Genomic DNA, 20895 nt, shown 5'->3' with positions numbered 1-20895 from the left:
AGAAACTATATCGTTTGGATCTCTAAATTGGAGGGAACTACTTTCTCTTACGCCTTTCATAGTCATATGCGAAATACGGCTGTATAAATGTGTTGCAGCCCCTGCCGTGCGCATTCACAACAATGGCTGAGCGTAAACGGAGTCATGTGTGGACGTATTTTACCTCCAAAAACAGCCAAGACGCGGTTTGCATACATGTGGCAAGATAGTGAGGTGTTGTGGCAACACCACTAACATCGTAAAACACCTCAGAGTAAATCATATCACAGAATATGATGAGCTTATGTTGAGGCGAACTGAAGAGGACGAGCGGGACAGGTGCTGCTAGGGTGAGACAGACGTCTCTCCGGACTTCTTTAGTGCTGCAGGCAGGCAACATGTTTAAATAACGCACAACTTCAGGTTTTTTATTTCTATTTGATAATTCTGCATTATTAAGCAATACGAATAAGTAGTCTGATGTCCTGTTATAATTATGAAGCTATATTATTATATCATTATTACAATTACATATTACAATTATATACTGTATTATGAAATACAATGAAACATTACCTTACAGAGTATTGGTATCGGATAAGTATCGTCGATACCACCCTGAATTTTACTTGGTATCAGATCGGAAAGGAAATCAGTGGTATCGCACATCACTAGTATTGACTGATAACATCCGAAGCAGGTGAATAAAGTCACCCAGTCGCTAGCTGTACCATTACCCAGCATACACCACTCCCTCCATAAATGCAATAAACGATACAAAAGTAATAGCCTGTATTTAATTTATCTGCTGTCAGGTAGTTGTTTACATATAATTTATTGTGTTCAGTATACGTCACTACACAGTGATTTTGGAAATATATACGGACAACAGGCTCTTCCGCGGCAATCTCTTGTCGTCAATAAACAACGTTTAGGGAGCTCTATAGTATTCAGCAAGAGGACCCTGCGCGTCGATAAGTGAAGCAGAGGGAGCCTGACCATGCGTCACACATTTGATGAGTTAGGAGTGAGAACGTGGATTGGGACCTGATGAATGTAAAAACAAAGAATTACCAGATTGTTTGTTTGTTTTTACCTGATTTTTGTTTCTAAGAAAAATGAGAGCCACATATGATGATATTCGTTTAAAATTTCGATAGAACAGTGGCAGTATAATGTCCTCATAAATGGATATCAGGCCCTTGTAGAGCGATATTTAGTATTTTGAATATATAGAATATATACATATACAATATACAAAAACCATAAAGTTTTCAAATATACATGGAAAATTCAGGTCAATAGATATTTTATTAGTGTAAAATTTGGTATGACATAAAGAACTTATGGACATTTTAATTCTGTTTTTATTTCAGTCTCCAAATGAGGAGAAAATTGATTATGAAAGAGAGTGACAATTTTACCGCATATTAAATATTGTACATCAAAGAATTTACTTAACATCCTCCACCATGCCAATGTCACACATTTATTTATTTATTTATTTAGGACAGTGCATGTTAATGAACATAAATGTAAAAAAAAAATACATGAATGTAAACATACCAGATTATAGCCAAGGGCTAATTTCCATCTGTTGTCCTTAAGCATAAAAAATAGACATAATAATTCATAAAAATTCATCATTCATTCATAATAAAAACTCCATCACCAAACTTACACATACACACCATCCTGTTCCCAAATAAAACATTAAAACTATACAACTCATACATGATCACACACTTGATTTGTCCATAACCAGTTTTTAACCTGTGCCTTAAACAAGTTGAATGTCGAGCATTCTCTAACGGGTTGAGGAAGACTGTTCCACAGATGGCCACCCTGGACAGAGAGGACGTTCTGCCCAAATGCTGTCCGTCTGTGGGGTATAAACAAGTCTCCTCAGATTGTAGCTCGAGTGGTCCTGTCTGAGCTTTCTTTATGCCTAATGAACTGCTTTAGTGGTGGTGGAGCAAGGGAGTGTAAGACTTTATATATTAAACACACTCTTTTAAGTTTCACTAAGTTATTGAAGTTCAGTAATTTATGTTTTTTTAACACATGACAGTGGTGATGGGAAGTCGGCTTTTTGTCAAGTAGTTTTAAACTTCTTCTCTAAATGTTTTCTGTTGTGTTATTCAATTATACGCGGGTCCACTGTACGAGTCATAACCACACTTTATTTTCTTGTTCTTGCTCTGCTCCCACATAACATAACATTCTATACAAAACACACACCGGTCTCGCCCTCTAGCTGCCATCAGCCTAACTACACTGACCGGCTGCATTAACATCTACTGTACAATGCAATTACACCACATCTCCCCTTTCTAGAATCAATGGGTAGACTACCATTGACTCACCAGACCTTAGAGGGTTATTCTGCCTCTGTGGCTGGAAGGTCTGGTCCTGCGCTTACCTGCAAGGAATACTATATAACGAAAATCTTAACTCTAATTAACCCGTTAAGTAACACAAATTCTTACATGCCAACTCGTCACACCCCCTGCATTTCCCAACTTCTGAACATGCATATTTGAAAATGACAACTTTTTAGATTTTACACTTTTACCCTTATTGTGCAAAGAATACTACGAAAGAGGGGTATTCTTGTGTAAAACTGTCCTTTCCATCTTATCTGTCACAAGTCCAATCTGGTTGGTCTCACAACCACTCTTCCGGATCTGGTTCTGGGTGTAGATGGAAGCTCTGGAGAAACTGTCTCTGGCATGTCCGTGGAGCACTGCTCCCCGGCTTCTGCAGATTCTGGCTCCCCATTATTGCTCTCAGTTTGGTCCGGAGAGTGTTTCATGGGAACAAGATGCCGACGATTCCGCCTAATTGTCCCATGAGGTCCCTCCACGAGATATGATCGTGGTGTGGAGTGGCTGCCAATAACGGTGCCGCTGGCTCTCTGGTCTGTTATCCACACTTCTTGGCCTGGAGTGAGCCTGTTGAGGCTGCGTGCGCGATGACGAAGGTTATATGACTGTGCCTCTTTAGTCCTCCTCTCCTTTTCCCTCCGGGCGACAACCACACTATCAGGAAGTGCGGGGTCAAGCAGAGAAGGCAGTATTGGCACTGTGGTGCGAAGCCGTCTCCCCATCAAGAGTTGGGCTGGACTATAGCCATTCTGCAGTGGGGTGGCTCTGTAAGCGAGCAGAGCCAAGTGTGGATCAGCAGCTTTCCGCAATAGATTCTTGACAGTCTTAACTGCTCGTTCGGCTTCGCCGTTGCTTTGGGGATATTTCGGGCTGCTTGTGATGTGACGGAAGCCATACACTTTTGCAAATGTCTCAAAAGCTGCCCCTGAAAACTGTGGCCCATTATCTGTTACCAGCTGCTCGGGGATCCCATGACGTGCAAAAATCCCTTTGAGATGATGGATCGCATCCTCTGACCTTGAAGGTGTGAGAGGGGCAATCTCAACAAAGCTTGAGGTATAATCCACAACAAGAAGGTAGGTTTTCCCTCTCAGCATAAACAGATCGGCTCCTAGCTTTTGCCACGGCTGCCCCGGATACTGTGATGGTATCAGTGGTTCTGTGTGGTTTTCTCTCTCTTGGCAACATGTCCGACAGTTAAGGACAAGCTCATTTATCTGCTGGCTTAGCCCTGGCCACCAAACCGACTGTCGTGCCCGCTCTCTGCACTTAACCACTCCCTGGTGACCTTCGTGTAGTCTGGTGAGCACATCATTTCTCATAGTTGCAGGTATAACCAACCTGTCCCCTTTGATTAGCAGACCATCATGTACGGTGAGGAACGCCCGTTCTGCCCAGTACAGTCTTAGCGCTGGTTCGCTGTTGAAATGTGTGGGCCACCCTTCCTCACACAGCTGCATCACGCGAGCACATACACTGTCCCTCTTCAGCTCTTCTCTCAGCTGCTCCAAGAAATTGTTGCTAGCTGGCAGATTGTCCATCAACATGTCCACATAAATATTTGTGCTCTCCAACAACTCCTTGTCTTGAAGTGTTTCTTTTGCTTTCACTGGAGATCGTGAGAGCGTGTCAGCTGTCCACAGGTGTTTGCCTGGTACATGCGAAATCGAGTAGGAATATCGCATGAGGCGCATCCTAAAGCGTTGAATTCTGGGAGGGAGCGCATCCAGAGTTTGTGCCCCCAGCAGACTTAGCAGCGGCTTATGGTCTGTCTCCATTTGAAAGTGTTTGCCAATAAGAAAGTTGCGGAACCGCTCACAAGCTCAGGTCAGACCTAAAGCCTCCTTTTCAACCTGAGCGTATCTCTGTTCTGTTGCAGTGAGGGAGCGTGACGCGTAGGCAACGGGTCTCCACTCCTCATCCCATCTTTGAAGCAACACACCCCCTAAGCCATACGATGATGTGTCCGCTGAAACCTTGCAGTCACGGCTTGGGTCATACATGGCCAACACTGGCGGTGATGTGAGCGCATCTTTCAGGTTCTGAAATGCTCTAGCCTGGTCAATGTCCCATCTCCAGCAGTTTTTCTTAGACAGTAAGTCTCTTAGAGGTTTGTCTCTCTCTGCGAGCTGTGGGATAAACTTTCCAAGCTGGTTAACCATTCCCAGAAAGCTCCTTAACTCACTCACACTTTGCGGCTCCTTCATCTCCCTCACAGCCTGGGTCTTGCTTGGGTCAGGGCTGATACCGCTGGCTGAGAGAACATGCCCTAAAAATGTCACCTGCTGTTTCGCGATGTCGCACTTGTTAATGTTTAGGGTGATGCCAGCTTTTTGGATCCTGCCCAGCACAGCGTGTAGGCGAGAGTCATGCTCCTCCTGCGTTCTGCCCCAGACCAGCACGTCGTCCATGTGGCAAACCACCCCTTCCATACCATCTGTGACCTCTGTGACCATCCTGTTCTGGAAATGCTCCGGTGCTGAAGCAATCCCGAAGGGCAGTCTCTTGAAGTAATAACGCCCAAACGGTGTGATGAAAGTGGTGTATTTGGCTGAGTTTTCCGTCAGAGGTATCTGCCAAAACCCCATGTTAGTGTCCAGCTTGCTGAATATGCTGGCACCAGCCAATCTGCCCAATGTTTCCTCCACCGATGGCAGTATGTACTTCTCTCGACACACAGACTCATTGAGGTGTGTAAGATCGACACATATGCGTACATCTTCTGTCTTCTTCGGTACCACCACCATGCCTGAGCATCAATCAGTTGGCTCCTCAATCCTGCTGATCACCCCTAGTTCTTCCATACGGGCCAGCTCCTGCTTAACTTTGTCCATCAGAGGCAACGGGATTCTCCGTGGCATCTTCAAGGAAAAAGGTTGAGCTCCAGGTTTCAGTTTGATGTCGTAGGGCTGACGTACCTCACCGAGACCACTGCACAGCTTTGAGTAGCACTTTTTAAGTGTCTCTATAGTTATGCTCTCCAGACGAGCCACAAGCTCCAGCTTGCTAATGGCAGGTCTCCCCAGCAAAGCAGTGTGCAGGTGTCTGACAAAGACATCCTCAAGTATTTCTTTGTCACCCTTCCTCAGTGCAAGCTCACTGACACCAACGACATCCAAACAACTCCCCCCGGGACCCAGCAGAGCCTTGGTTGGTTTGTGGAGACTGGGGGGGTGGTTGTGTCTGTAGAGCTCCTTAAACACCTTAAGGGGTAGGACTGTCACATCGGCACCTGTATCAATTTTAAATGACATGTTTTTGTTGTTTATGCTTAAGTCGACAGTCCACGGCTCACCCCCACACTTAACACTGCCCAGGAACAAACCATGTTCATCCTCTTCAACCTCATGCACTGTTTTTGGTGCCCTGCATACACGCCTGTAATGTCCTTTTTTCCCACATGCGTGGCATTTGACTTCATTCGCTGGACAATCCTGCTTTGAATGGGATGGAGCGCCACCACATCTCTGACAGGTTGGCCCTTTTTTGCCGTCTTCTCGGAATCCACGTGTTTTAGCTTGACGACTATCAGTCTGGAGCAGTCTGGTTCTAACAGGCTTACGACTGATTTATGCACTCTATCTACTGACTTAGCATCGCTAGCCTCAGCTCTAGAGTCACCTCGCAAGGAGGATTGTTGTCGCTTTACCTCTTCACTTTGCCTCGCCATGTTGATAGCCCTCTGCAAAGTCAAATCTGGGTCAAGCTGCATGCGTTCTGACAGCCGTTTGTCCGTGAGACCGACAACGAGCCTATCCCGTATCAGCTCATCATGTAGCACTCCATAGTTGCAATGTTCTGCTAGCGCATACAGTGCTGTCACAAAAGCATCCACTGTCTCATTTTCTCCCTGTCGGCGCATATTGAATTTGGCGCGCTCATAGATCACATTTTTCTTCACAATGAAAAAAGCCTGGAAGCCATCACGTACCCCCTCATATGTTGTCCTTTGCTCCGCTGTTAAACTCAGACCGCAAAGCACATCGTCCGCCTCATCTCCCATGCAGTAAATCAACGTGTTGACTTGGTTTTCCTCCGAGCTGACGTTCAAATTACTGGCGAGACGGAATCTCTCGAACCTCCGTATCCATTTGGACCACTCCTGCGGTTTTGAAAAGTCGAAGGATTCCGGTGGCTGGATGCTGAATGTCGCGCTCGGCCCCGCCGGTGCTCTCTGTGCAGTCTCATCCGCCATATTTTCCCCTCGTTTTTTCCGCGAGCTCCGCCAGACACAGGTTCGTTCAGTCGAGGTTATATGGATCAGTACAGGACTTCTGACACCATGTCGTGTTATTCAATTATATGCGGGTCCACTGTACGAGTCATAACCACACTTTATTTTCTTGTTCTTGCTCTGCTCCCACATAACATAACATTCTATACAAAACACACACCGGTCTCGCCCTCTAGCTGCCATCAGCCTAACTACACTGACCGGCTGCATTAACATCTACTGTACAATGCAATTACACCACATTTTCAATAGTTTTAAGTGTTGTTCGACAAGCAAGTGACCAGGACGTCAAACAATAGTCCATATGAGAGATGATTATTGAGTAAAAATAAGTTTTTGCAACATTCATATTTAAATTATTACGTATATGATTAAAATTTCGATTATTAAATTTAAGTACCTGGGACACTTTATTTATGTGACTCTTGAAGGATAATGTTGGGTCTAGAATGACCCCAAGATATTTAAATTCTGGAGCTAATTCAAGCTCTACTCCATCCAGGAATATGTTTGACTGCTTCAAGTTTAAGGGGCGTTTTGAAAAATACATACAGACAGTTTTTGAGGTGTTCAACATTAGGCATGAGTCCTCCAGCCAGCTATGTATTAATGCTAAAGCAGCTGTAAGATCTTTTGCCACCTGCTGGACACTATTTGCTTGCGTATATATAACTGCATCATCCGCATACATTTGAGTAAATATATTTGGACAGACTTCAGGTAAGTTATTGATAAAAAGAGAGAACAATAAGGGCCCAAGAACAGATCCTTGAGGAACCCCTGTATCACAGTCTAAATATGGAGATTTAACCCCGTCCAACACCACACACTGTTTCCTGTGTGAGAGATATGAGGCAAACCACTGAAGAGCCTGACTGGAGATATTAAACTGAGTCAATCTGGACAACAATATCTGATGGTTTACAGAGTCGAAAGCCTTCTTCAGATCTAAAAATACAGCTCCAACACAGGGACTCTTGTCCAGCAAGCTCTTCAAGTTCTCCACTAACATACACAGGGCAGTATCTGTGGAGTGATGTGCCCGAAAGCCAAACTGCAATGGATGTAATGAGGGTTGGGTGTTTTTTTTAGGTGAGCAGTGAGGAGTTTAACCACCCACTTCTCAGCTATTTTAGATACGACCGGGAGTATGCTTATGGGGCGATAATTAGCAATGTCAGTCTTCACACCTGCTTTGAGAATTGGTGTAACTGCAGCAATTTTCCAATCTGTTGGAACAATGGAGTGTTTGAAAGACATATTCAAAACATGAGTTGCTGGACGTACAAGCAAATCCATATGTTCCTTTAGGAAGTTTGTGTTAATACCATATACATCAAGTGCTTTTGATTGTTTTAAACCTGTAATTAGTTTAGCAACTTCAGTGTCTGAAATATGAGTGATGGTGAACAAATTTTGACCAACATCATTCACATTATCAGACCATACGACTGAGTCAAAGCCCTGACTGATCTCCTTAACAGATGAAATAAAGAAAGTGTTTAAGTTACTGACAATAGATAGAGGCTCTCTAACAATAGAGTTATTTACATAAAGTTCAATTGTATTTTTACTTTTGTTTGAATGACGGCCAAGTAATTTATTTAAGTGTTGCCAGATAATTTTACCATTACCTTTGGCTCTTTCAGATATATTTATAAAATGTTTTGCTTTGGCCTGTCTCAAACTTCTTGTTATTTTGTTCCGCATTGAAGTAAATCTCTGTCTATCCAGAGTTAGACCTGTAGATGTAGACATACTGCAGATGTACATTCTTATTAGTCTTATTAACTGTGCATAATCTAAATATTTAGCCAGACTTGTCAAGAACATAGAGTCCTGTACATTTGAATCAATCTCCAAAATATTGGAAAAAAAGTTGGGAAAAAAGTTATGAAAAAGTACTGAAGGGCTATCGTGTTCATGATCAGAGGATAGTACAGCTGCTCTCATATTTCTTTTTTAGAGCCTCTATTTCTTCCTCATGCTTTTTCTTCAAGTCCTTAATTTGGTCTTTGAGAGATTTTTCTTTGTAACTGGAGAGTTCATCCAACTGTTTGTAATCTTTACTGTGTCTCCCGTCTGTTTGCTGCATTTCTCTCTCATGTTGTTGTTTCAGTTCTTTTATTTCCTCCATGTGTTTTTCTACCAGAGCTGTAAAGTCTTTGGTGTATTTCTGTCTGAACTCGTTGAACTCTTCAGCCTGTTTTCGGGCTTCTTCTTCATATTTCGTCTTCATTTCTTGCAGTTTTTTCTTATAGTTTTCTTCCAGTTCTTTCCGCTCTTTCTCCTCTTGATCTCTTCTCCTTCGATCCTCTTCTTTTCTCTTGTTTACATATTTTTCTCTTTCCTGGTCGTATTCTTCTTGCAGTTTTCTAAGTTTTGCTTGTTTCTCTTCGTTTTCTTGATGTCGTTTGTCCCACCACTCACTCCTTTCCTTTTCCCACTTCTCTCGTTGGTTTCTCATCTCCTCTCTGCTTTGTTCCAGCTGTCGGTCAGTTATTTCCTTTTCCTTTGATTCTGCCTTTAGTTTTTTCTCCAGATCTATACGCTTTTGTTCCAACTCTTGTTGTTGAAGTTTATCTTGTTTTTTCCTTTGGCGGTCCTCTGCTTCTCGCCTTTCCTGTTCTCTTTTTCTCTGTTCACGTTCATCCTCCATTTTTTTAAGTTGTTTTTCTATCAGTTCTCTCTGCTGTTCAGTTTCAGCTCTCTGTTCTTCCATTCTTTCTTCCATTGCTTTTATTTGTTCCTCATGTTTTTGTTCAAGCTCTTCTTTCTGTCTCTTCATCTCCTCTTCCTTCTCTTTTAGGATCCTCTCCACTTCCTTCGTTATTGCCACCTCAGCCTCTTGGAACATCTCATTGGTGTAGCAGTTGCCTCCATTTTTGTCCACCATTACCTCAATCTTTGTCAGCAGCTCACTGACCTGAGCCCGATTCTTTGCATCATTATTATTAAAGACATGATATCTCTCTCCACAATCATGAATGAGTTTTTGTACAAATTCATCACAATCATCTTCTTTGTAACTCTCAAATGTTTGACCTTTCAGTTCATCTTTCCTGGTAAATGTAACGATGATGAAATCTTGTGAATTTTTCCCAAAGTATTTCTTGATCAGTTCAACAGTTTCTTTTTCTTCCTTTGTAAACCGGCCGATTGATAGCACCAGTAAGATCACATGAGGTCCAGGAGCCAACATGGTGATGCATTTAACGAGCTCTTGTCCAACTTCATCATTGGACAGAGTCGTGTCAAACAGACCGGGGGTGTCGACCACAACAACAGGACGTCCATCAACCTCTTCTTCTTCTTTCTCACAGAACTTTGTCACAGACTTCCCGCTGGGCTTAGATTTAAAATGTTCTTTCCCCAGAATGGTGTTTCCAGTTGCACTCTTCCCACTGCCAGTCTTCCCAATCAGAACCATCCTGAGACATTCCCTGTTCTGATTTCTATCATCAACACACATGGCCCTTTCTTTTCTTAAATCCAGCATTTCAGCTTTAAGTCTTGTGTTAATGTTTTTCTGTTCTACCACTCTCTTCATCTGAGCTAATATGAACATGTCTTTTGTGAAGGATTTGGGTCCTTTATCTCTCACCTTTTCAACAGCCTGGACCAGCTGTGGGATCTGCTGTTTGTCATTAATGTTGAGAGCAACAGATCCTCCTCCACAGCTCTCACAGAGCTCCTGGATGTCCTTCTTGTCTTTTAGAAAGTTAACAACAGCTGGATCTGTAGGATCTGAGTCCACGGTGAACAGAATCATGGTGAAGTCATTGACTCGAGAGCTGAATGTGTTCTGGATGGTCTTTAACTCTCCCTTGTCTTCATCAGTGAGGGGAGCCACAGGTAGGACCAGGATGAAGGCATGGACACCCTCAGGATCACAGAGGGAGATACACCTGAGTGATTCCTCCATCACTGCCTCCAGAGGTTTTCCATACAAGGCAGGCATCTCCATCAGGGAAACCCAACATCCACACACCTCTCCCTGTTTAACATACTCTGATGAGTCTGAATGAACCTCTGTCTGACCTAAAATGGCCTTGGCTGCTGAAGTCTTCCCTGCTCCTCTCCTCCCACACAGAACCAGGTTTAGCACTGGCTTGATGAGTTCAGACGTCAGTTGTGTGGTCTCTTCAGCGAGTGTGAGGAATTTTCCTTTATTTTCATTCACAATGTCCTCAATCTTCGCCATTAACTGTTTGTGGTCTTTCTCAAACATGTTGTAGAGTCTTCCTCCACAGTCCCAGAGGAGTTCATTCACACAGGAACTCGTTTGACTGTCATGTGAGTTGATGACCATCGAGTGTTTAAAGGCATTTTTATCAAACAAACTCAGGATGACCTTCAAAGTTCTTCTGTTCTCTTCAGTGAAATCAGAAGGTTTCACTAACAGCAGCAAAACATTTGGTCCAGGAAGGGAAAGAGTCACACAGCTTCTCATCTCTTCAATAATTGCTTTCACAGTCATACGAAACATGTCTGGGGTTTTCACCACTGTTACTAGTTCGCTTTTCCATTCTCCGTGAGCCACCTCACATTGCTTGTTCAGGTTGAATTTAAAGAATGGAAACTGGTTTTTCTGCATGATGAATTGGCAGAGCGTTTTCTTTTTGTCCTCACTTTTTCCAAATATCACAATTTTGAGTCCAGGTGCTGTAAATTAACAAAAATACTAAGATTAAGATACCAGCAAGGACGTTATACAGTATATATATATATTTTTTTTTCTCTTATGCACCTGTCATCAAATCAAGTGTGCAGAGTTTCCTAAATTTGTTGTTTGAAAAAATGAAGTGAAGAAAATACCAGGAAGCCAGGAAACATAGAAGAGAATAAATCAGCAAAGATAAAACAAAAGGGGTTAACAAAAGCACAGAGGACAAAGCACCACCAAGGTAAGACAGAATGTAAGTAAACAGATGGCAGAATCACTTATATATGAACTTAACATGGAAACAAAAATGCAGTCTTGATATATAGAAGTAAATAAACATAGAGACAAGACTAGGGTAGACATGGGAAGATAAGGGAGCCAAAAATACAAGGAAATATAATATAAACTGAAACCAGGAAAACCAAACCTGGGAAACATAAATAAACAGAAACCCCAGGAAATACTGACAAGAGACAAAACTTAAAATACTGGGTCCTAGACCCAGGGATCATGACATAAACAATAACTTACCAATTTCCTTTGTTGGACCAAATGGAAAGGTTAATGTTTTTTCTTGTTTGAGGTTTTCCTGCTCAGAAGTCAGACCTGCTGCTGCATCTTCAAATACATCCCAGACCAGGTGTCCATTGTTCTCTTTTGCAATTTGAACCAAGCGTGTTAGCAGCTCTGCACGTTCAAGGTTCTTCAGCGTCAAATGTCTGTATTTGCATTTTCTGATAAAGTCCTTTAAGGGTTGATCTTCTTTCATGAAAGCTGAGCTCTTCTCTCTGGGAGTTGATTTCAGAACCAATGAATGATCAAATGATTGATCACTGAATTCTTCAAGGACTTTGCAGAGCCTCTGTTTTTGCTCCTCAGTGAAGTCTTCAGGCTGTAGAACCGACAGGAACACGTGAGGTCCAGGAGCAGAGAGCCCCACACAGGTTTCTACATGCTTCTTCAGTTTGGCATCAGAAATATTGGGAAGCAACAGGTCTGGTGTGTTAATGACAACTATTCGTTTTTCCTTGAAGGGTGTACTGAATTCCACACAGCAGTCTGCTGCTTTTTCAGTACAGAACTTCTCCTGTCTCAGTATCATGTTCCCCACTGCTCTCATCTCTGACCATTTGTTCCCCAGCAGAACCACCCTCAACTCGGACACTGGGAAGAAAAGTAAATCACTTATTTCCAGACAATTAACTGAAGAGAATCAGAACAGGAAATTAATTAATTTATCTATAAAGCACTTTAACATAAAGCCAGGGTTCACAAAGTTTTGTACATATACAAATAGCATGAATAAACAAAGAGAGGAGAAGAGTTGTAAACTCAGAAAGACAAGAAGCCTGCCTAATATGCAAGGGCAGATCATTCCACAACAGGGATATTTTTCTTCCACACACATCTATAAAAATACACATAAAATAACAGATACATTATCACACACAGTCATTTAGGTAGAAGCACATATACGGACACAGAAGAACAGATACAGAGACCTGCACCCCGACTCGCATGCACATGTAACACACACCAAGCTACATGCCTACATGCAGCCCCAAAACTAGACACTCTTCAGACACACGAGTTACACATATGCCTACATTCACGTATAAATTTCAATTTAGAAACAGTGTCCACATGTGGATTTGGTATCAGTGTTTAGGGACAGGTTAATGCACAATGTTAGTACAGTTTCAGAGAGTATGTGAGATATGTGTGACCTGTGACCACTGGGGGTTCTATGTGCTCATGCTGGCGACCAAGTGTTTACATCAGTGCAAAGAAAGTAAATGGTAATGGTAAATGGCCTGTATTTGTATAGCGCTTTTACTAGTCCCCCCTAGGGACCCCAAAGCGCTTTACACACCCAGTCATACACCCATTCACACACACATTCACGTATTACCAGATATGCAACTGGGCCATATATAAGTTGATGCTGGCAAATGTTTCTTTGCTATTCTTCACAGCCTGCAGAAAGAAACCGGTGTGCATAACAGGCATATCAAACTGACTGGGAAGTTATAACTATAGTGTAAATGCCATGGATACATTAAACATGCATCATTACAAAAACTTACATGTTAGATATTAATTGAAAGGTTATTTCTCCCCTTAAGAGTGGCTCAAGAGTTGGCAGTTCGCCTTGTAATCAGAAGGGTGCCGGTTCGAGCCCCGGCTTGGTCAGTCTCGGTCGTTGTGTCCTTGGGCAAGACACTTCACCCGTTGCCTACTGGTGGCGGTCAGAGGGCCCAGTGGCGCCAGTGTCTGGCAGCCTCGCCTCTGTCAGTGCGCCCCAGGGTGGCTGTGGCTACAATGTAGCTGCCATCACCAGTGTGTGAATGTGTGTGTGAATGGGTGGGTGACTGGATGTGTAAAGCGCTTTGGGGTCCTTAGGGACTAGTAAAGCGCTATACAAATACAGGCCATTTACCATTTAAGTCAGGTAAATCTCGCAATAAAAGCATTCATTTCACTACACAGTTGTTTTAATACCAACGATAAAAACATTACATGGTACACCTCCATCACACATAGATATACATTTTACACAGACTTACTGTCAGGTGGCAGGAATTCATAGCTGGAACTGCGTGTCAGTGGTTTCATATCATCTGTGAGCACAAGGACAAAGACACATTTTTAGCAATGATTTTTAAATTATGATTTAAACACCAACTATGGGGGATTAATACTGCTTGTGTGGTGGAGCAGCACCAAAGCAGAAGCTGGAATATTTTCTCATTGCTCCTGATTTGATCACTAAAACCCTTTTCCTGTCAGGGATCTGGGTCTGAGTGACCTAGAATCCCTGAACAGTTGTGGACTTATTATATTATATGTGTGTTCTGCACTGCTGATGTTCCTGTGTTCCATGTTTGTGTATTGGCAGGTGTGTGTGTGCGATCGTGACAGGCACCTTCAGGCCTGGTGGGTGTGGCCCTGCCAGCTGACCGGTCACACCCAAGGATCCTCACACACACCTGGCGCTGATCAAGCCTCGTCGGAGGAGCTACAAAGCAGTGTGGCTGAGAGCTCCTCGACGCTGGATCGTTGAGTAACTACCTGTCCGAAAGTCTCCTTATATTTCAGTTGCATCGTTATAAGTGCAATGGTCATGTCTGCCAATAAGTTCCACTTTGTTCTAGTTTGGAAGGTTCTAGTTTGGAATTATTTGGCTTGGGCGGCCTGGGCAAGGAAAATTTGGCTGCCCTTGTAGAAGCTCTAGCCGCCTGGTTTTTCACGCATTGGCGGCCGGCTTTTCCGTCGATGCTTGCTGCACAACTGTTTGATCCTCCATTACAGAAGAGATGTCGTCCTCACCATCATCACCCCATCACACCTCAACCCACTCCAGCGGCTTCAGCTGAGCCAGCCGCCGATGGTCCGACAGTGTTCATCACCGCTGTGAGTAAACCTGACTCAATTGTTTCACTAGATCCTGTCATTAAGAATCTAAACGCAGATGAACAGGATGGGACAGTTTCGTTTAACGCGGCCCCGCCTCCACTGAAGAGACGGCGCCCGCACCGTTGTCATACCACCTTTCCACTTACTCCACTGGCTTTTGAAGAACTAGTTGACTCTGGGCTAGCCGCACAAGGAGCCGCAGTGAGTAAAACAGAATCTGTTGGTGGTGAAAAAGTTTCTGCTGGAAAACAAAAAGTAGAGACAGTTTCATCTGAACCCAAGGACCGCGCCCAGTCGGTGAATGGTAAAACAAGGCCCAGAATGGGGAATAAGCTTAAAAATTCTGATTGGCCAGAAGATGAACATGAACTGACAACTAATTCTGGGTCATTAATTAGTGTAGAGAGTATTGAAAACCGTTTTCCTTGCTCCCCATCTGAGGATGAAGCCTTAATTTTAGAGGCTGTTAACCCTGAGTCATTGGACTATGAAAGTGTAAATCTAAAAACTGTTTTTGTGGCTGCTGATCAGAGAGAGTCCATTGCTAGACAGCGACCGAGTTAGAGTTTTTTTCAGCTCAGCATGTAACTCAGTCTGCTGCCCCACTACCTGTAGCTCAGTCCTTAGTTCAGTCAGCCACTCATTTACACACTCAGCCAGAGGCCGATACACCTGCTTGTCCCACATCAGTCCCCGCTCGAAGGTCAGAGGGACTGCTTCAGTTGTCATCTGTTCCACCATCCACATCCACTACTCTGCCACTACATCCACCGCCTGCAGCTGCCGTATCACCTTCATCACCTTTGGCTCGACCATCTGTAGCTGCAGCTCTGTCGGAGGGGCCCGCTCCACCAGTGGCAGAGCTCAGCGAGCGGGAGGAGCCCTCACTCCCGGCAGAGGAGCTCAGCGAGCGGGAGGGACCGGCTCCACCAAAGCTGGAGGTCTGTGTGCCGGAGGGACCTCCACGTCCAGCGTGCCCTCCACGTCCAGCGCGCCCTCCACACCCACGTCCTGCACGACCAGCACATCGGCGATCATGTGCCATTCTACATTGTGGCTCACCGGAGCTGCAATGCCGCTGGCGCCGCCGCCAGACCTGTGGCAGGCCCCCTGAGCTGCAACAACGTTGCCACCGAACCCATGGCTGCCGCCAGATCTGTGTTACTGTGGTCACTAGACCCGAGGTAGGCCGCCTGAATGTTGTTTGGGGGACTGTTGTGACGCTGCTGGAGGCGCAGCTGGGGTTTTGCAATGTTTTGGACTGGGACTCTGCTTGCCGGACGATTTTTGTTTCGGATCTTCTTTTACTGCTGGTTCAGTGAATTTTGGTTGGTGCAATGAAACCTGCAGCTTCAGAATCTGTGAGATGTCGGCTTTTATCCCCGATGGCGTGTCCGTGTACGTGCAGTCGGGTAAACAATCTGCACTTTGTGTTAACATCTTTGTGCGGAATCTGTTTTCCAGCCCTCATTTTCTGTTTTAGCTGTTTGGTGGTTTTTGAAATAGTTTTGTGAGCTTTAACCTGAGATTCTGACGTTTCTGGTGTAACCGAGCACTCGTGAGTGATTCCTGGAGGTTGATGGCAGTCCCTACGTAAATTATTGTTAAAGTCCCAGTCATATCCATCTGTTACTCCCTGACAACCCCTGTTGCTATGAAAACATGTATTTTCCCCAATCAGCTGGGAAAAACCTCCTTCAGAGGTTCAGCTTTGGACACTAGCATATTGCTACCACTATGGTTGATCAGAAAGTTCTAGATCAACAATCAAGTACAAGCAGGAGGTTACTTAGAGGCATGGTATGACAAGTTTCATGAATATATTTTTGTTTTTGGCAGGCCTTTTACCTCCTTACCATCAGAGTGAGAACAAACAGAACCCTATAATTTTAGAAGACTCTGCTTAACCTTCCAATTATTTGATTACCGCTCAGTCGAAAGGGATATTTAGTCAAATGTACTAGATGTCAGTACTGTGTTAACTTTAAAGAGATGGAAATACCAAGATGGTGGATGCGTTAGTGATGCAAGTTGATGTTATACTAATTTTATGCTTTGCACAGCTTTTAGTAGTGCTGTTTGGTTTCTTTGGTTTGGTTAAGACCCTTATGAATAGAACATCGAGGGAACAGTTTACCCTGCCCGGGATAGGGTTACCGGGGCCACCAGGCTGAAGAAGGAGTCCTATTGGGCTTGGTTATCCTGTTGGATTCCAGAGGCAGCCGACAGGTATCGACAGGCCAAGCGGAATGCGGCCCGGGCAGTGGCTGAAGCAAAAACTCGGGTGTGGGAGGAGTTCGGAGAGGCCATGGAAAAAGACTTTCAGACTGCCTCGAAGAGATTCTGGCAAACCGTCAGACGTCTCAGGAGGGGAAAGCGGTGCTCTACCTGCACTGTGTATAGTGCTGGCGAAGCGCTGCTGACGTCGACTGAGAAAATTGTCAGGCGGTGGAAGGAATACTTCGAGGACCTCCTTAATCCCACTGACACGTCTTCCGAGGAGGAAGCAGAGTCTGGGGATGAGGGGAATGACCCGCCAATTTCCGGGGGCGAGGTCACTGAGGCAGTTAAACAACTCCTTGGTGGCAGAGCCCCTGGTGTTGATGAGGTCCGCCCCAAGTTCCTGAAGGCTCTGGACGTTGTAGGGCTGTCCTAGTTGACACGCCTCTGCAATGTTGCGTGGAGATCAGGGGCAGTACCCGTGGACTGGCAGACCGGGGTGGTGGTCCCCATCTTTAAGAAGGGGGACTGGAGGGTGTGTTCCAACTACAGGGGGATCACACTCCTCAGCCTCCCTGGGAAAGTCTATGTCAGGGTGCTGGAAAGGAGAGTTCGTCCGCTAGTCGAACCTTTGATACAGGAGGAACAATGCAGTTTTCGTCCTGGTCACGGAACGCCGGACCAGCTCTTTATCCTCTCGAGGATACTTGAGGGTGCATGGGAGTTTGCCCAACCAGTCTACATGTGTTTTGTGGACTTGGAGAAGGCATTCGACCGTGTCCCTCGGGGTGTCCTGTGGGAGGTGTTGCGGGAGTATGGGGTGTCTGGCCCATTGCTACGGGCCATTCGATCCCTATACAACCGTTGCAAGAGCTTGGTTCGCATTGCCGGCAATAAGTCGGACTCGTTCCCGGTGGGTGATGGACTCCGCCAGGGCTGCCCTTTGTCACCGGTTCTGTTCATAATTTTTATGGACAGGATTTCTAGGCGCAGCCAAGTGGCGGAGGGCTTTCGCTTTGGTGGCCTCAGAATCTATCTCTGATTTTTGCGGATGATGTGGTTCTGTTGGCTTCATCAGGTGAGGGCCTCCAGCTCGCACTGGAACGGTTCGCAGCCGAGTGTGAAGCAGCGGGAATGAGGATCAGCACCTCCAAATCTGAGGCCATGGTTCTCAGCCGGAAAAGGGTGGAGTGCCCACTCCGGGTCGGGGATGAGTTCCTGCCCCAAGTGGAGGAGTTCAAGTATCTCGGGGTCTTGTTCGCGAGTGCTGGGAGAAGGGAGCCGGAGATCGACAGACGGATTGGGGCTGCAGCTGCAGTAATGCAGACGCTGCACCGGTCCGTCGTGGTGAAGAGGGAGCTGAGTGTAAAAGCGAAGCTCTCAATTTACCGGTCGATCTACGTCCCTACCCTCACCTATGGCCACGAGCTGTGGGTATAACCGAAAGAACGAGATTGCGGATACAAGCAGCAGAAATGAGCTTCCTCCGAAGGGTGGCTGGCCTCTCCCTTAGAGATAGGGTGAGAAGTTCGGCCATCCAGGAGGGGCTCAGAGTAGAGCCGCTGCTGCTCCACATCGAAAGGAGCCAGCTGAGGTGGTTCGGGCATCTGACAAGGATGCCTCCTGGGCGCCTCCTGGGTGAGGTGTTCCAGGCATGTCCCACCGGGAGGAGGCCCCGCGGCAGACCCAGGACACGCTGGAGAGATTATATCTCTCGGCTGGCCTGGGAACGCCTTGGTGTTCCCCCGGATAAGCTGGAGGAGGTGGCTGGGGAGAGGGAGGTCTGGGCCTCTTTGCTTAGGCTGCTGCCCCCGCGACCCAGCCTCGGATAAAGCGGAGGAAGATGGATGGATGGATGGATGGATGTTTGGTTTGGTTTTTAACTGTAATTATTTGATGTACAGAAAATAAATCATCCATTCACTGATCCACCTAACCCCATCCATCCACCAAACCAGCTGTTAGAAATAAATCTTTTAGAACAACCTTCTAAAACCTGTGTTTACATGTGCACACCATCAAATGTTCTGTGAGCTTATGTATCCACCTTCAGTCTGATTTATTTTTTAAATAATGCTTTGGGGTTTTTTTGTTTGTTTTTGTTTGTTTGTTTGTTTTTTCTTTTTTTTTGCCTGTCCCATTTGGTTCTTTAGCCGTCAGAATTGTTGTCTGAAGACCAACAAGGATACCCAATGGATTTATTTTGCCAAATGGATCATCATGGCATTGCCGTATTGGTCCATTTGATCGACCTTTGTTTTTATTATTTATTTTATTTTATTTTCAGTTGTTACAGACGGGACAGACATGAGTGAGGGATAGGAAAGGGAGAAAGAAAGAGGAAGGAAAAGAAAAACAGAAGGGGAGAGGGACAGTGAGAAAGGGGGGAAGAAAAAATATCTCCGGGATCACCTGTTGAGAGAAAAAGAATAGAAAACAAGCAAAAAAAAACAGAGCAACATACTAAACACAACACCATCGCATTAATTTAGCTAAGTGTAAACAGCAGTAAATACTAAATATTGAATGTTGTTGTGCAGCACGCAGGACAGACAGCGCACAATGTGCTTTGAAGTAGCAGCCAAGAAAGGTGTGATTTAAGTCTACGAACAGTGAACACCCGTGTGCACATCTGTGTGGATCGGCACGCTTGTATTCAAATGGTTTCCCCATGTAATGGTCTGCAAGAGGATATAGAGAGCCTTAGCCCTGTCCCCCAGGGCATGAAGCAGGCATGAAGGAGATCCAGGCCCCAAACATCCAGAGGCCCCAGAGTGCAAGAGCCCAAGGAGGACCACCGGAGGGGCATCCGTGCCACCTTCATGGGAAGGGCTGAGGATCCCCAGGTCACCCAGTAGCCACCGGGCAGAAACTAGAGGGGGCTGCACCGGCATGCCCGCCGGCTCCGCCGGCAGCCAGCTGTGCCAGAGTGAACCGAGCCGCAGGCCCAGAGGCCGGAGGCCCGAGGGCCTCCCGCGCCCCGGAAGAGGCCTGACCGAGCAACAGGCGCCAGGCCCCGCCAAGTAGCCACCGGGAGTGAGCTGGTACATACCTGAGCGCCCAGCCCCGGACACCAAGAACCACCAATGCACCGACCCCTGAGGGCATCAGTCACCGGCAGGGAGTGTGGTGAGGGGAGATAGGCCTCCACACTTGGAGGGCCTGGGAGTTCCCAGAGAGGTGGAGTCTAAGACCCGACCTGACATATAGACACAGACAAACAGGCACACACAGACACAGACATGCATTCCCACCCTCATGCACACATATACAAACACTCAGCACTCACCCAACGTAGGGATAAACATAAATGGACATGTACACACAATCACACTCCCCAAACATACTCTATACCCCGGGTCCAGGTACCCTCACCCCCAGAGGGGGAAACGGCACCCAGACCCAAGAGATGTTACCCTTCCCTCCGGGGTGGGGGCAAGCAGACCGTCCCAGGCTCCGCAGCAGCAGGGAGGCCAATCGGACAGCCAACATCTCCTCCCAGCCCCCCCCCCCCTCCCCTCCGCCCCGATGGCTAGTAGAGAACGGGGGTGTGTTAAGACCCCATACCTCCCTCCTCCCGCTCATGTGTAGTGTTGCTGTGTGTTGCTCTAAAGTGCATTTAAAACAAGGGAGAGCATGGTGCTGCTGCCAGTGAGCAGCAGGTGTTAGCACGGCCCCTCCCGAGAATCCTCAATGTCTACATGGATTTAAAATTGAGAGGTGGGCACCGGCCCCAGAGGTAGGTTTGAATACACAGACCGTCTACTGGACGCCGTTAACGTGCCCACCCTCAAGGCCCTATATATATATATATGTGTGTGTTATGAGAGTGTAAGTAATGTGGATGTCTAAGTTGTGAGATAAAATTTAGGCACAGGTGGCCAGAAGAGGACCCTGGTGACACACCTGCACCCCAAGGCCCTACCTGTGTGGGTGGGTGTGGTGGAGCGGGAAGAGGGAGGTAGCCGGGGATGGGGAGGAAAAGAAGGGAG

General features: G+C 45.8%; 1 protein-coding gene and 1 long non-coding RNA gene across 6 annotated transcripts in view; one reads left to right on the top strand and one right to left on the bottom strand.

Annotated features, from left to right (window-relative positions):
- Positions 1–1269: 1269 nt before the first annotated feature.
- Positions 1270–20895, bottom strand: part of LOC146517784 (uncharacterized) — a 23772-nt gene continuing 4146 nt past the window's right edge. For 4 of the 5 annotated variants that reach the window (XM_085160390.1, XM_085160389.1, XM_085160387.1 and 1 more), the window contains 3 exons: positions 13834–13887; positions 11798–12430; positions 1270–11265 (listed from right to left, as the gene is read on the bottom strand). In XM_085160390.1, the coding sequence (XP_085016516.1) occupies positions 8528–11265; positions 11798–12430; positions 13834–13887 (3425 nt within the window). In that variant the 3' untranslated portion in view covers positions 1270–8527. Of the gene's footprint in view, positions 11266–11797; positions 12431–13833; positions 13888–14829; positions 19695–20895 lie in introns of those variants that run through there. The other variant, XM_085160391.1, reaches the window with a different exon arrangement.
- Positions 14551–20895, top strand: part of LOC146517782 (uncharacterized) — a 16191-nt gene continuing 9846 nt past the window's right edge. The window contains exon 1 of the long non-coding RNA XR_014874211.1: positions 14551–14680. This is a non-coding gene — a long non-coding RNA (uncharacterized LOC146517782). The remainder of the gene's footprint in view (positions 14681–20895) is intronic.

The sequence above is a fragment of the Neolamprologus multifasciatus genome, chromosome 5 (assembly GCF_963576455.1).
Source record: "Neolamprologus multifasciatus chromosome 5, fNeoMul1.2, whole genome shotgun sequence".
NCBI lineage: Eukaryota > Metazoa > Chordata > Actinopteri > Cichliformes > Cichlidae > Neolamprologus > Neolamprologus multifasciatus.
Note: the sequence above shows the minus strand (reverse complement) of the source record. Positions and strands in the feature narration are given on the sequence as shown.